This window comes from Phaethon lepturus, unplaced genomic scaffold (assembly GCF_000687285.1).
Source record: "Phaethon lepturus isolate BGI_N335 unplaced genomic scaffold, ASM68728v1 scaffold17824, whole genome shotgun sequence".
Classification (NCBI taxonomy): Eukaryota; Metazoa; Chordata; class Aves; order Phaethontiformes; family Phaethontidae; genus Phaethon; species Phaethon lepturus.
In genome coordinates this window covers 58,080-74,963 of record NW_010535795.1, presented here as the reverse complement: position 1 = coordinate 74,963, position 16,884 = coordinate 58,080, and the positions used below count along the sequence as shown (strand labels likewise).

General features: G+C 37.7%; 1 protein-coding gene across 1 annotated transcript in view; it reads right to left on the bottom strand.

Annotated features, from left to right (window-relative positions):
* The window catches only part of CDH6 (cadherin 6, type 2, K-cadherin (fetal kidney)), a 48,170-nt gene that overhangs the window by 2,236 nt on the left and 29,050 nt on the right, over window positions 1–16,884 (bottom strand). Inside the window, exons 5-10 of the mRNA XM_010285981.1 lie at window positions 15,858–16,045; window positions 14,160–14,413; window positions 8,193–8,329; window positions 3,395–3,516; window positions 2,479–2,596; window positions 2,140–2,391 (exon numbers count right to left, since the gene is read on the bottom strand). Of these exons, the coding sequence (XP_010284283.1) occupies window positions 2,140–2,391; window positions 2,479–2,596; window positions 3,395–3,516; window positions 8,193–8,329; window positions 14,160–14,413; window positions 15,858–16,045 (1,071 nt within the window). The remainder of the gene's footprint in view (window positions 1–2,139; window positions 2,392–2,478; window positions 2,597–3,394; window positions 3,517–8,192; window positions 8,330–14,159; window positions 14,414–15,857; window positions 16,046–16,884) is intronic.

The following is a 16,884-nucleotide window of genomic DNA, read 5'->3' as shown; positions in this document are numbered from 1 at the left end:
TTCCTGCTGTGTCTTTATCATAGGAATAGGGTGAGGAAGGGAGAACATCTGTTAATACGAGTTGAAAGGAACTAAATGAGGCGGTGAAACTGAAGGAATTAGGAGGGCTAGTTCAGATGGTGAAAGCTTCAGGCTCTCACCCTAATGACGAGGATTTACTTATGATGTCATGTAAGGGTCCTAATCTGAGTGATGATGCTTTGTGTTGCTGTGCCCAAATGCAATAAGAGAGTATTCTCTTCCTTAAGAGCATAAACCTCTGACACTATGTGGGAGGACTGGGGAAAGGTCTAGGTGAGAGAACAGAGATAGCTGGAGAAAGTTTTGGAGAACTTGGAAAAACAGAGTGTCGATTTCTTAATAGGCTTCTGGAATAGCGACCAGTAGAATGATCTGAGAAAGTATAGGAGTGATAGTTTTCACATGGAAGGGTTGCTGAACTATCTCATTAACAAAAAAGATATCACACAGAATATGCAAGGATAAGACTTTGATAATTGGGTCACATCTCTGATACTTGTTTTTTCTTATTTCATGCTGAACCTGCAGGCAAAAAAACCCCTTAGAAGTTATATATTGAAGTATATCACCTTTATTTGCATGTCAGTGTTTAGCAGTACCTGAGGCCTCTTGATAAGCCACTAGACTTACTGAAACTGCAGATAAGCTTAGTAATTTACAGACACTTTTTGTTGCTGCTAAACTTTAAGTTGTGGTTCAGGTCTGCCCAGAGTATTGTTTTTCACTCAGTAGTGGTTGCACATGCAAACCCTGCAACCAGCCTGAAAATAGAAAATTATATAGCTGAGTTAATTGAAAATCTGCTTATGGTGCATGGTGGTGTGAGCAGTAATTGACACAAAGTGCTGCTTAGCACACAGAATCAATTATTTTCGATTGACATAAAACAGGAAATCGTTTAATGTCAGATTGATATTAATGAGCACAATTGTACTAACAAGTGCAAGACTATCTGCAGCATTAGATTTCTTTTCCTGGTAAGGAACTTGATACAAAGTCAGCTCAGCCCTTAGAGGCCATGATACCATGTTTTGAAAAATGAATTTAATGGCAAATTAAGGGTAAGATGCTTATTGTGGGAGTCTTTTCTGAAAATGGGATAGCGTTTATTTGGGCAAGATGTGATTATATTGTTAAAGTCTGAGAATCACAACATGGTCTTTGAGTCATCACTGGAGAGGGAAATTTTCTTAAAAATAAAGATCAGGATGATTCTGCAGTGGTGATGAACATGTCCAAGGAAGATATGAGTATGGTAGAAAGAAGTGAAAACACTGAGGAAACATTTTTATCCCCTGCTTGACCCTACTGCTATAAAACTGGTCTGACTCCCTTCTTTCCTGGCCAGATTCTAAAGATGACTAATAACGTCTCCCTGAGAACTGTCTGTGTTGTACAGTTCTGCCCAGATGAATAGACTATGTCTAATGGCCGAGGGACTGATCATCCCTGCTGTAAAAGACGAGTGGAACCTGAGTGAATGTGAGAGATGTTGCAAACTGTCTTTATTTTAATTAAAAAAATAAACGTTGACCACCTGTAAGTGTTCTAGCCAGAGATCTGTACTTCCTCCACACTCAGTATCCAACTTCTTCATATTCACAGGTTCCTGAAAGGGAGGATCCTGCAGCTTTTGAGAGAGTGCTTTACTAGCCACCTCATTTCTGCATCCTTTTCCAGCAGAACAGAAGCACTGAGACCTGTTTCTCCTCAGTTTAGACACAGGAAGTTAGTTGTTTAAAACTAAGTTCTCTGTCCTCCTTCTACGGTGAAGAGAGATGGACACCTGCAGAGGGTGATTAGTGTGGTCCACCTCAGACACCAATAAGGGGATGGGATGAATAGCTCTCTACAGGTACGTGTCTCGTTCCCTTGACCAGGGGTGTAGCCCAGCTGTCTCCTCTTGCTTGGGCATTGCTAACTTTTAGAAAAGTAAAATTAGATAAGATCTGTGCTATACACCACATCTGTAGCAGCCCTCAGAGGAAGAAATACAATAATATAAATGCAGGATAAGAAAAGGATATCTTTGCTTTGCTCTTGTCCTAGCCTTGGTATAATCACTTGTAGCAATGCAAAATAAGCATGAAAGGAACAAAAAGCGTCTGAGCTACTTACCGAGTAATATAATGATACACAGAAGAATGGCAATAAGAGCCCCAGTGCTAAGACCAGTAGGATGAATCAAGGCTTCTGCATTACAGGACAGCATCTTTCCTCGATGGTCACAAGCACATACTCGAATAGTCACCGTTTCAGTGCTGCTCTGGATAGGGTAGTCATTGTCTGATATTACTACTGGCAAGAAGTATGTACTCATTTCATGCCGGTTATATCTGGTTTTTCGTGTGAAAATCCCTGCTGTGTTGTCTGGAAACACAAAGCATGTGTTAAATCTTCATCTGAAGACTGAAAGCAAGGATGAGATAATAGAGAAAAGTCTTCCTAGAAATTCACCTCTGTTGTCCTGTAGTGTAAAGTTTGAGCTGCTGGCTGCCTCAGGAGCTAAGGAGAATGAAAACTGATGTCCACTGTAAGAGTCATCTTTATCAACAGCACTTAATGTTTGTATCAGCTGAAACAATAAGAACAAAATCATCTTCCAAGTCAGTAGACCTTACACTTATTTATGTACTCTAGGATTGTAAAGCATTCTTATTGTATTCATTTTCTTCTGCTGCTCTAAGGCAGCTGATGCTGCTATGGCAAGCTTAAGAAAAGTGATCCATGTGCTGTTGGTCCTGTTTAGGATCACTATGCTATTGTATTCTCTATCATCAGCCAGTAACATAGTGAATTTGAAAGTTGGCAGGAAAACCATGCTGAATTCAAGAGCAGGCTTAGGTTGATGACACTCCAGATGAGTAGGAAACCTCTGCATGTGGCAAGTAATAGATACAAAAGGTCCAAGTTGACTGTATATTTATCTACCCAAATCTCATGTCACAGGAATTGCTTGTCTGAATCTTCCAAATTATCTGCTGCTCTGAACCATTTAGTAATAGGACTGGTAGAGTGAGAGTTATCTGTCGGGAAAAAGTTATATCACAGCCAGGACTTGTAACAGTTACGGACCTGAAACTGTTTTTGAAGGAGACAGTGAAAGTGCCCGAATAAAGCAGAGAATCATAGAATGAAAATGAATCAGGGATAACAAGGTGCAGTACAGAAAACAACAGTGTAAAACACACTGTCACATTATCTACAAGAATACTAAGTGTAATCAGACACTGTGCAGCCACTGTTCAGTTTAATTTTGCAAAACCGACAGTTTGATGCAATGCAAAGTATACCTCTTGATGAGGTGAAGCAAGAGTAGTAGCAAAACTCAATTAATTTGGAATATTTTCTGTGTACAAGCAAGGCAACACACCTGTTCTGCCTTTGCATTTTCACAGACGAAGGTCTCGTAAAACATGGCAAACTCGGGAGCATTGTCATTTACATCCAAAACCTTAATGAACACTGGTACACGGCTGCTTTGTTTTGGGTTGTCTGAAATGACAAAAGCAGAAAGAATAGAGATTTTATTTAGCCCAGCTACTGACTCAGTGCAGGAGAAGAAAAGGACAGATTTAGGGTCTCATTGCCTTAATTATTCTGACTTACAACCCTCCACTTATATTCTGCTTATTTCTGGGGAATGCATTATGGGGTGATTTCCACAAAATCATGCTTTGTTATCGTGACTCTGATTCTGTGCAAGCTACACAGTTAAGATTGAGTAAGAGCCCTGGATTTACAAATTCCTTTGGAGCATGCCAAGTATGATTATGAATGTATGTGGGGTTTATATATATATATATACACACACACATATACATATATATATATAAAAAAATATATAATACTAGTATTACATGAAATCTATTTATCAATCAGCCTAACTGACAGAGTTTGGTGGCAACAAAGTTTCTGGAACATATTCCCTTCCTTAAGTCTGAAACAGGAAGACTAGAGAGTTGCGAAGATGGGATTGTTTTTTTTTTTTTTGGTTCTTCACCTGTTATGTATAATATTCTGTCCCCTACAAATCTCGTGACACAGTTCCTTAAGCTACCATGATTACCATTATGTTATATAAATAGTAACTGCAGCTGTGATCACAGATATTTTCTAATCTGTTGTGAATTGATTTGGCTGATAGAGTTAACACTAGAATGTATCAGCTGAAGAACATAAGTACTATATAGAATCTGCAGATTCCCATATGTAAATATTTCTTTTTTCCCTGTAAGGATAGTACAGTGCCAAGAGATTGAATTTGACAAGGATATTCCTGAGCATAAAATACTTATGAAAATATTGTCATCTTTCTAGATAAAAATGAAAATATCTGGAAATGCACCACATTGTATAGACCATTCCTCTTCCTATTGGACTATTGGTCCTGTTGGACTCTTCCTTTTCCTGTTGGGGGGAGACAGGCTTTAGTCATGAAGATACACAAAATAAAGGAGAAAGGCAAGGTTGCTGCCTGTTGCCTAGCAGCCATGAGGGGTGAAATAAGCAAGATTCTAGGCAAAAAATCACATCATAACAACCCTTGACTCCTAAAAGGTACAAGACCTACCCCCAAACGAATTTGTCATCACCAATCAAAAGGAAGCCCAGAGACATTGCCAGGACTTGATCTGTGTCCTTTGTGCTCCATATCGCACAAAAACATGTTCCAAGCCAGGTCACCCAGACATACCTATCTCAGGGCCCGGGAGTACGTGGGTGTGGGAATGGGAGAGAGTGAGATCTGTGAGAGAATGAGTGTGATGATTGACTGGATTAGTTTCATTCAAAATAAATACCTTCCCCCTCCCTTTCATGAGGGTTCACACCGAGTTTTGCTACGTTAATTTTCTACCCATGTTAATATAGGCTATTAATGCATTTTAAGCTATGATTCAAGTGGAAAAAAAACTAGTGCAATAAAATATAGCAGACCTAAGACTCTATATGGTTTTTCATTACAGTAGCTTGTTGAGTTAAGCTTTAATGAAAGTCCTATTACTGTGTTTATCATGCTTTTATAAATTTGAAAATGCCTTCTCCAAAATTGGCACTGTATATTTGTATTACAGAGCTCAGTCATTTGGACAAAATATTGTGCTTTAAAGCTCCATAGTCCCATTGAAGTTAATATGATTCCATTACGTAGAAACCACTTTCTAATATGAACCATTGGGCTAAATTCATTCAATGTATAAAATAACAGTTTATGTATAATATAAACCAGGCTGAATTCTATGCTAAAATACATCAACACAAATGTTGAATTTTTATAATAGGCAGAAATCAAAGGTACTCATTTGAAGTCACAGGACTATTGGCAAGACTATTTTATAAGGGCATACCTTTCTAACACATACATTCAAATATATTGGCAAATGTGTTTCTCCTCCTCTCAAGAATTACAGTTGTTTTCCTTCCTGCTTTTTGAACCATGAACTACATATTTTCATTTTACTTCTAAGTGCTTAAGATTCTCACAATTTAAAATGATACTGCAAAAATAGAATCTTCATAAAAACTCTATCCTCCATGGACATGAGCCTTTTTTCTAATTTACTGGAAATGTAAATTGAGAGAGAGAGATATATTTTTTTTTTTTTTCTTTAAGTCTCTTCTTTGGTCATCTTTCAAATTATTTTTGCAAATTAATTGGTGTAGCTTAATTTGGTTGCATTATTTTAACTACTGCTGGACTCCATTTCCAAAAAATCTCCACAGACTCAACATACTGCTTAAATCTATTCATCTCTATGGTGATAAGTTTTCTGTTGAGCCAGCAACAGCCAGCTGTTAAAGTTTTGGGTTTTTTTTTTTCTGAATACAGCCTCAAAGTCCTGCCTATATTTGACTTACCCTTAAGTGTTAAGTAAAGAATATTTAAAGTTACTCTGGGAATTACCTCCAGTAAATCAGCTGTAATTCTGCAGCTGCAAATCAGTAGCCCTGTGTACTGAGTTTTATTGCCGGTTTGCTTTCTGAATATGGCAGATATACTGACCCAGTGTTTCACCAACTATTTGTTTGCAACATTCACAACATGATTCTCTGGGCTGCTGAGCAACTGCAGCTCATACTGGTGAAAAAGAAGAACATTAAAAAATGGAGCTACCTATACTTACTGACAATTCTAGACAATTAAAGGCAAAACAACTTCCGTATTTTCATTATTTTTCTACTGCAAAATAAAATCAAGAACAGTCATCACTGAAAGGTGTTTCTCTTCATGACTTTTTTTTATGATCTTTTTTTTCCCCTCTTGTTTTATATCAAAGGGAGCACCCATCCATCTGAATGTGCATCCTGCCTGTAACTTGACTGGATATTTAATTTAGATTACTTCAGTGAAATATTCCTGGAGTTTGATGTGATGGTATGTCACTGAGTGCATTCAGCGATTAGCTGGAATTTTGTGGAATGGGACTTTACCTAGCCTTGCCAGAAATTACTAGGTTTAGCTAGGAGCATTAAACAGTGGTGTTTTCCAGTCTAGTTTCCTGAGATTAAAACTAGCCTGGGTCAGACCAAGGCTTGTTTAAACAGTAGCTGCATTTCAACCAAAAAAATTTCCTTTGGAAGTTACCTACCCCAGTTAAGCCAAATTTGGACTAGGGTCAGTAAAGCATAGCCTGGGAAGTAGGTTGTTGCAGCCTGGAAGGATTCAGACTGAAGAGGAATGGTAATTAAGACAGAAGCCTGTGTCAGACACAAAAGGTTTAGTTGAGAGAGTTTGGCCCAGTAGAAGGTCTGTCCTTAGGGGAGGAGGCAAGGAACCAAATGAGTATTTCATATAGATGCTAAGTTGATTTTCAGACAGTATACAATTTTCTATACTATATATTATTTCATCTGTGCTGGGATCAATGCAAGTCTGCTTCCTAAATGTTCTTGCTCTTCTTTCCTTTTTTAGTTGTTTATTTTTCCCATCCTCCTCTACCCAGGAGCTCAGTCTGTAGTGTACAGCTCTTGACCCTAGAGCAGTCCTTCAAAGACTTAACAGAAACACAAACACCTGACTAGCAGTCAGACAGAAGTCAGTATTGAATATGCCAAAGCAACATACCTCACATTAAAAGGTGCAAACTTTCAAGAGAGGGAGAAAACTATTAAGAAATGTAATTCTTGTAGGATCTAGCCCGCTACTCTCTTACATAATGCCCTGTGCTTGCCTCAACAGTATTGTTTCACATCACTTTTGTTTTAAAAAGACACAGAATAAAGAAAGCTACAGTCAAGTATTCTTTATTTACACTCTTCTCACTGTTCAGCAGCTGCTTGAGCCATATATACGTGCACACAACATAAGAAAGTAGAGCTTGTGCTGTCTCAGATTATGTTTTTTTAAAAAAAAAAAAGGCCTTTAGCCTCCCAGTTGCACGAAGACTTTGTGACGGTCATAGAACTGGTGCTTATGTCAGATCTATCTACCATTCCACCATGCTTCACAACCACAGACAGTGTGACTCTGCAAAAGTTAATAGAATTGCATTCCCTCATATTTGAGCTTGTCACATGCTTATAGTTAATGTAATAAAATAAAAAGTATTGTTTATTAAGGCCACCTCACATACATACCCGTATCTAGATCTCTGGCATTTCAGCTCCTAAAATCAACATGACTAGTACTATCACAAGATTACTTCTGAATAATCCTAAACTAAGCGGCAGACTGATTTGTAACTATAGTTCGTAATTTCAAAAGATGTGAAAGAACTTAAAAATGGGAATCTTTAAAACTGATTAAGATCTGGGCACCTAGCTCAGCACAGCCACCTTAGGCTTACTTGAAAACATCCAGCCTGTGCTATATTCAGTCTGGATCAGACTGAATTCAGCCGTGGAATGCAGCTTGGCTTTAAACCATCTTGCTTGCTGCATGCCAATTTCAGAATTCAACAATCACGTTCAGAATTAAAAATTGCTATTACTGATTAGAAAACACAGAATTGTTACTTTTCCTCCCTGCTCAGCTAAGTTACCTCTTCATGAACTGTGTCCCTATTAAACACAAACTGCAGACCACCACTTGCAGAGTTTCCGCTTGTTCATTAGTATTGAGTAGACCATCCATATAACCTGACATCTGTCCAGCCATGCTTTCCACACGCTCAGCTAGAAGGCTAAATTCATTGCATCAGGGACAGCAGTGGTATTTAGGTTTGACTTACTGATCTCTGCTGCTATTACTGTAATGTTGTGCCATAGCAGTGTTTCCCGGTCAAGGGGTTTTGAAGTAAATATCGAACCGTTTCCTGAATTGATGTTGAATACTCTGTCCATATCAGTGTGTCGATCTACAGAGTACCTGCAAATACAGAGACAGGGGTTAGGAGAATGCTTTCCTTTTAATTTCTATGTTCTTAAACCATTTCCTAAGATTAGACATCAAACAGTTAGTAAATGGGATTGCCTTTTGTTTTCAGCGCAGGCTTCAGAGTCTTTATATATTCACACAAAGAGCTAGTTCTGAGATACTGGATAATGACACTTTGGAGGTTTGATTTAGAAGGTGGAGCATTGTCACTGAATAAATGAATTCCTGCAGAATTTACATACCTCTGAGAATCATCAAAGCTTTGTTTTTAGTGAGAAATGTGAAGTCTGTGTCCTGAAAGATAGGAAGTTTATTTTAAGGCTGAATTGGCTTTCCCATTATAAAAACCTCTTTTTATGGTTTGATATCTCAACTGCCCCAAATAATTTCTGATAAAAAATTTGACAGCTCAGGTGCATTTCTGCCTTTCACTTCACATTTAAAAAGACTGCCCCCCAAAACCAAGTTGGCATGGAAGAGTGATTCATTATTTAACAGTACATATCACATAACGATTTGCTGTAATTCATTAAAACTAACATGCTCATCTCTGCTTGATGGTATCTAGATGTGAGAATGAATGCTAACAAGCTCTGGAGGAGCTCAGAGTCTAAATATGGATTCAGATTTTCAATCTAATCTTTTGCTTTTTCTGCTAAACTGAATCCAATTTTAAAAGCAGAACTCTCCGGTTCAAGGGAGAGGGTGCTACCCCTCTGGTCCAAATGCTGTGACTTGGTTTCATCTCTCATGAAGAGAAAATTCTTGCATAAATTACGGAGGTTTCGCAGGAAATATGTCTCTGACGTTGCTAAAGCAAGAACGCAATTGCATTATTTTGCTCTTGTTTCAAGCCCGAATGTGCACTGATGTACAACCCAGGACAGAGCCTTAGGAAGCCCAGTGTGCTCCCTTGGTCGTCTTGCAGGCCACGCTGATGGAGACAAGGCAGTTACTGCTGTCCCTTGTGTCCAGGCAAGAATAACGATACAGCTGAGTAGGTGTGCAAGCAGATAGATACAGGGCCGGGAGAATGACTGGCAGAGTTTACTGCCACTACAGAACTGAGGGGAATGCAGAGGCTGAAGAAAAATTTCTGTTCCCTGCTCTGCCTTAGGAGCAGCTGCGTGTCGTGTCCCTTCTGCTGCGCAGAATTCCCAGTGCCTGTGCAGCGTCTCTTAACTTCTGAGAAAGATCTTGCACGGAAGAAGGAGGGAACAGCAGACTCTGGTTGAAACATGTGATTATGACAAGGGTTTAAATTAAACTAACCTGCTCGCTATCTTGTAACTGTATTTTTTTTTCTTCTTTGCAAGTAAAAAAAAAAAGGGGGGGGGATATAATATCCACAACAAAGTAGACTGGTCTTATTCTAAAATGAGAATTTTAATGTAGCCTACCTTCCTAAACAAAACTATGGCAAATACGCATTATTTGCACTAAAAGTTTTTCTTTTTCCACATTAAATTCCTATGAAAACAACTAAATGAGATTCAAAGATACTCACACAAGACGCTAACTTTTTTTGGTAGGACTTGTGTAGACACACCTCACTAGTTTTTCAGGTGTTGATTTAGTTTTTATTCTTTACTGTCACTTGACTAACAGTACCACAATTTCAGCTGCATGAAGTCAGCTGTGGTGTCACTTAACCTAGTTTCTTTATGCAGCATTGTAATGTTACCATCAGCTTGAGTAGAGCGTGTGAGAAGGTACACAACAGGCAGTGCTGACTTGATGGGACAGCTCCAGCAAGCTGTGTTGTTTTGTCCAAATCTAACTAGTACATGTGAATTTGTTGACTTAGCTGAAATGTATGATGGAAACAAGTTTATACAAACCTGTCTGACTCTCCTATATTTTGACAAAGTAAGTATTTGATATGGTAAACATTTCATTTTAACTTTCATTCATTCAGGTTTTTATATGATATTATGTTGCTATTTTGTGAATTCCATTATTTTTCAGGTATTTTGTAGCTCATTTCTGTATCTTTCAGCTGCAATACTTTGGTATTTCCATTTTGCAGTAAACCTAGATTTTGCATTCCTATTTGAAATAAAGTATCGGGATTTTCCATAGATTAGCTGTTCCAGCCAACTGTAATAGTATATTTCAGTCTTTTATTCAGCAAGATATATAAGTAAGCAACTAGTTTTAGGCATGAATTGTGCGTTCGTCGTTTTTTTTTTCCCTTCAATTATGCTTTCACTCATGCTTCATATTATGAATGGACTTAAAATGTCTCACTGTCTGAGCACATTTTAATGCCTTGGCATATTGTAATCACTATCTTTATTTTGTAAGAGCTCCCAAATTCAAGCTGTGGTACAGTATCTGGAAGAAATAACAAAAAGAATTATTCTGGACTTTTTCTAAGGTTACAAGAGCTGTAATATTGAGGACATCTTCAAAATAGAAAGAATATAAGAATATAAGAAAATCCAAGTCCTTGTAAAACTATATATATCAGTCATTTGTACAGAGGAAAATTAAACTCACAAAAAAACCCCAACAACCAGAGAACAGCTTCTTAATGAAATGTTAATTTTATTTCTTCATATCCAAAAGAAAATACACACAAGGTCAATGCAGTTAAAGTATATCCTAATTATACCATTAACCCTGGTCTAGAAGGATGATTTTAATAAGCCAGACTGTCACTTCTGTTTCTCAGTTTGTATAATCCAGTCTTTTTTGATCAAGGACTGTTAATTATGTTGAATTGGTGGTGATTCTGACTTATGGATCATAACCTAGTAAGAATTAAGCAGACAACATCAAACTAATTTTTACATTTATTTAATGAAATTACTGGTACCTATGTGTCAGATTTCAGGACTTAATCCCTTTCAAACCTTGCGAAATTGACAAAGTGGGAAGTTAAAAGGTAGCTATGTAGATTCCAGACTCTCCTTGTACATAACATGAAGAAGGGGAGGGTGAAAGAGAGAATCTAACACATGCAAATATGTTGTCAGTAAAATATACAAACAAAATTAAGCCTTACATTTGTTTGCAGATCATTTTCATCTGGGATACTTTAGTAAATCAAATCACAGCAGGGAGACAGTTCCAGTGACTGATGAACTTCATTATGCCTCTGAGGGTTTACTATAGCAAAAAAACTCAACTAGCAATTTAAAACGATCTGATGTACAATACAGCAGTGCCAGTTGCAGCATTATTTTTTTCAGTATGTGGCAGTTCATAATATTTCTGTTCAGATCAAACACAAGCAGAATGCAAAACTTTTTTTTACAACATCTGGACAGTGGAGTGTTACTCAGGAGTGTATTAACTTTGCATGGATGCATATTCAAATATAGCCAAACATATATTGGTGTAATTTTTGTATTTTCTTAGTGTCATGTCACAGCAAAGCTTTTTTATAAAGGTTGGACTGATGAAATGTATCTCTACCAGTACACAGGTCATGAACAAATAGGCAGTCTTACAACTAGGGCAGATACCTGCTTCATATTTTGCTTTATTGTCTTCTGATGTTCAGCAGCTTGCTGTCTAATGTAACCACAAGTCAGGAAGATTTGTGGGTCAGAAACGGACGTGTGTGTGAATTTTTCATAATGCATTTTCATAATGATATTGTGAAGGTTTCCTTTAATGGAAGATCAAAGGGCCTTTCATCTAACAGAGTTAGGGCTCAGTTTGTTTATAAAGAGAAATCTTCACTTGCGTAGAGGAGAAAATGGAAGATTTTCATTGTAATATCAAGTGTCTAAAGATTTTATTTTTAACCATCAAGAAAAATTGACAAGCAAGTGACAAGTCATATATATACAGTCTAATTGCATCTTCCCTGAAGCTCAGAGTGAAAATCAGATTTAGCATCTCTATTGCATGATGGGAAAAAAAAAAATCACCCTGTCAAAAAGATGCAGACTCAACCCATGCCCCTAAATTCTAGGAGATACCCAAGATATTAGCACCATAAAATTACATTTATTGCAAGCTAACATCTCTCAGGCTACTGCTTTCTGCTGATTTCCTTCCCCTCTTACTGATTTTCATGTTTCTTCTTGCTGTGTATATTTCTATTACTGTAACTTCTGCCTCATTTTTCTTTTTCTTCTCCTTTCACCTTGATTGTTGCATGTTATTAGAGTATAAAGGAGAGAAGTTTTCTGCTGCACTGCATCAATTTTGACACCTCTGCTAAATTTTGCTCAATAATTATCTGATACGTCAATATGCAAAGTACCTACACTGTATTAAAGAACTGCCCTTTGAAAGATAGGTAAGTTTTAGCACACACATTCAATTAATAGAAAAGAGCCAGTAGGCAGTACTCAACAATGAACAGCATAATCCCTATCTACTGTAAATCACTTATAATTAGGAGCTGGTGTTGGTTGTGAAATGCAAATGGTTGTAGTTATCACCACAGGGAAGCAGGGAAGCACTCCCCTCACTCTCCAGTGCCATTAGGTATAAAAAAGCCCATTCATATGAAGACTGCAAAGGGCCTGGGTGTCACTGCAACCAATTTTTCAACTCCATGCTAGCACATTCCACACAGACATGCTATAGAAAGTGCTCATTCTGCCCCTGGGCTTCACCAAAGTCAGAAAAAGATGATGTTGCTCTTTACGCTACTATGTTCTGCTCCAGGTAATTGTTGCATGTTGTGATATAATGAAAGCAAACATTAATTAAACTTAGAAGGCTTAGTCTTGAACAAGAATTCATGTGCAGGACATTGCGCATAAACTGAAGACAGAGAGGGTTTCTGGCAGAAATGCTTTAGATTTAGTTTCTGCATCTAGGAAATTAAGATTATAATATTTACCCTTCTCACAAGACAGGATGAGAGCTTAAAATTCACTCATGCCTCACAAACTTTGTAAGATATCTTGATGAAAGACAAGACAGTTGTTTGCAGAAGTGCAAAGTATTGATGGATTAGATTTTTATTAAACCTGCTTTGTTCTATTTTGATCTTAAGACTACTATTGCATTTCCAAGGAGCCCAACCCAGAGACATGCTGAAAATTGACCTAGATTTAATATTGCTATATTTTTCATTTCCTTCTCTTACTGCCTTGTCAGTAGCAATGCACTTTAATTAAAGCACATAACTATTTAAAAGTTCTTTTATGCTCTATCCAATACGACTGAAGTACTCCAGTATGTTTTCAAATGTACTGAAACAGTGTACCTGTTAATTTACAAAAAATGGAGGCTTAGGTTTGGCTGCTCCAACCTTAATATTGCTTCCACTTCCTCTAAGACTAGTTCATTGATTCATGGCAAGTGTAATTTATGAAGTCCATGAGACTGATTCTTACCTTAATAACCTTACACTGCTTTAAGTGAGATCAGAGTCTGTGTGTGCACATGAGCTGCTTTTAAGGCTACTTGCAGTTTAGAGAAGGTAAGTGTGACCTTTGTTAAGCAGGTCTGGACAGATGGGAACAGAAAGGGCTGCTGAATTCCCCCCTGTCATATAGGCAAGAGGATGCACTGCACTATGCTGGAAAATGTTAAAGGTGGAAGGACAATACTAATATCTTCTTAGTGTTCTTTTCGCAGTAAATTCTTCCATGGTAGGAACAACCACAAACATTAGTTACTGAAGAAGATTCAGGATGTAATTCGAGATACAAAAGCCATGAAAACACAATCACATGTGCATAGATATGGTCAAGTGTGAGAGATCATTTACCATCTACAATACTCCATATTTAAGCATACCTGAACAATTTCATTGCTAGAAGTTATTTTTTTGTGTGCTGACATGAAAAAAGCAAAATTAAAGCAGTAAAAAATTTACACACAAGCTGAAATAGTTTATGCTTACTTGACAGGGTTCTTGGCAGCATCTGGATCCTGAGCGGTTACTGTTCCTATTACACTGTTTATTGGAACATCTTCTTTCACTTCCATTATATATGCTGGGCTGCTGAACACAGGGGGTTCATCTACATCCTCCACCTGAATTCTGACTGTAGCTGAGTCCTTGAATGGCCCCAGGTAGAGGAATCGAGGGTCCACATGAGTATTGGTAGCTTCCACTTTCAGAATATACAGGTTTTTATTTTCAAAATCCAATGCCTAGGAAGAGAAAGAAAAAGTTTGAGAGGTCTGTGGGGATTGCTGTGGATTGCAGCCAAATGAATGGGAGGATGCCTGTGCTACATAACAGGAGCCTGAACTAGAATTAAAATGCCAGCAGAAAGGAGAAAGACAGAGCTCTATGCCACTGATGATATGTTATAGAAAAAAAACCCAACATTTTTTCAGGGAATTCTATGCCTGGAACTCTTAAACACCAATTAATCTTTCCTTCTCATATAGCCTTAACTCTTCATCCTTTTTATTCTGTCATTTTTGGCATTTTGATATTTTCTTGTCTATTCATTGCCCCTAAGCACCAGACACTAAAGAGGAGAAGATATTCTAGGAGCTGCTTGTTAAAATATTGGCATTCCATTACCGAAATGAAACACTGTGACATCTGGTATCTGGATATCCAGGACCACCCATCAATGAAAACATGATTTTATGATAGGCTATGACTATATCATACTCTGTTAAAAGTATGCAGAAGCAGTGTTTAGCGACTCTTTGTTTCAGTACTTAGAGAAACGTGGGGAGAGAGTAGTCACCCCCTTTTTCCATTATGTTGCAGAAGATTCACAGCTTCTATCAGCAGCAGACAGAAATGCAAACAGAGTTAGACTGATATCATAATCAGCCCCTGGAAGGCATCTCTTAAAAAACAAGTAATGACAGGTGTCGTACTGATATCAACAAGCAAGTGCATGTTTGGAAAATCTACAGAATGTCTATCTAGTGATGACTGAACTTGAACTGATGGAGGATGATATCTGTAACCTTATCAAGCTTGCCTGATAACCCTCTGTAAACAATATTTCTCAAACCTTTTCTGACAGCCAATGTGCAACCTAGTAGATGATGCCTACTGTGATCTAGCAAGGTGCTGTGATTTTTTTTCTAAAGAAAAAAAAAGCTGATGGACTTATTAATTACATTTTTACAAAATGTGAGTAAAAAAAAGTCTATGTACTTTAATACAGTAGAGCTATACAACTCAACATGTTCTGATTGATAGTACAAAATAGGCAATGTGATATTGATTATTTATGTAGTCTTAACACAGCACCTCTCTAGTAAGTGAACAAACCCTGTAGGCATCATAGGGACAAAATCACAGTTGAACGGTGCTTCCTTGAATTATTCTGTGAATACACTCAGACTGCAGAATTTTTCTCAGTCCTATCCAGCTCCATAGATTATTTACTCTCTCAGGTCCCTCAAAGTATGTGCATTGGTTTAATAAAGGAGGGTATAAGAGGAAGGATCCTAATTGCTTGAATAAAAGAAACTTTACATAGTTAATATAGAGATTCCTAATAGGTAACATTCAAATTAACAACCACCATGTGTTGCACTGAAAATGGAAAAACAAATATGTGATAGATGAAGTTTTGACTGGTATTTCAGTGGCTGGAATTAAGTGTGTTAAGATGTGTACCTTTTTGACAGTTATAATTCCTTCCTGTGTGTCCTTGTCTGTCGTAATTCCAAACATGTCATATCCATCCCCCTCAGTGATGCTGTATTCTATCTCTGCATTTTCATCCACATCAGCATCATTAGCTTTTATCCTCCCAACTGGTGAGTCAGGTGGCGTAGACTCAGGAGCTCTGAATTGGTATGTGCCTACAGCAGACAGAGAAGGAAATTTTGTTAGTCAGTCTCATGGTGCTTTGGACACCACCTCCGAGCGCACTGTCCATGCTGGACATGTACAGATGAGTTAGCAAGTCACTGTATCTTCAGGCCTTCCTGGGGCAACAGCCTTCAGCTTCTCCCTTACTTTCATGTGGATGAAACGTAACTTATTTTTCTGTGTATTTTCTAGCATGAAGGATGGGCATTTTGTTTTCCTACATACATGTATCTTTAGCAACATATGCCCCTTTCTAAACATTAGCAGAGTCTCTGTTGGCCATATCAAAATTGTGTATGAGAAATATCTTGAGGCCAAAAGATAAATATTAAGAACAGCCAGAGGCCAATGCAGCTTAGTAACACTAAAACCAAATCCAGTCCAAATGCCTATTAATAATGTGCTACATTGAATTCTTCTCTGAAAAAATTCTACTTGGGGAATGTTGGCATTATGAAGCTGTATCTTTGGCTTTTATATTGAAGACACTTATATCCAGAGATGTATAATTAACTCATTGGAGGCAGAGTGCTATATTTTCTCTTAAGTTGCTCTATTTAAATGGAAACACTTTGCCCACAGCTAAGAACAGACTTTGAACTTAAATGACAAGTTGCTTCCAATAACTTTCCCAGTGACTTAACTGCCAAAGCTTGCTGATTTGTCTGATAGTTGCAATTATTTTCTCTAACAGCTGCTTTTGACTTTGACACACACTGACACTGTGATACACACACATCACACACAGACCAGTGGTTAGACAAAGCAAAAAAGAAGAAAGAGAGAGAGAGGAAGAAGGCAGAAAAGGAAGGAAGGAAGGCAGGGAGGA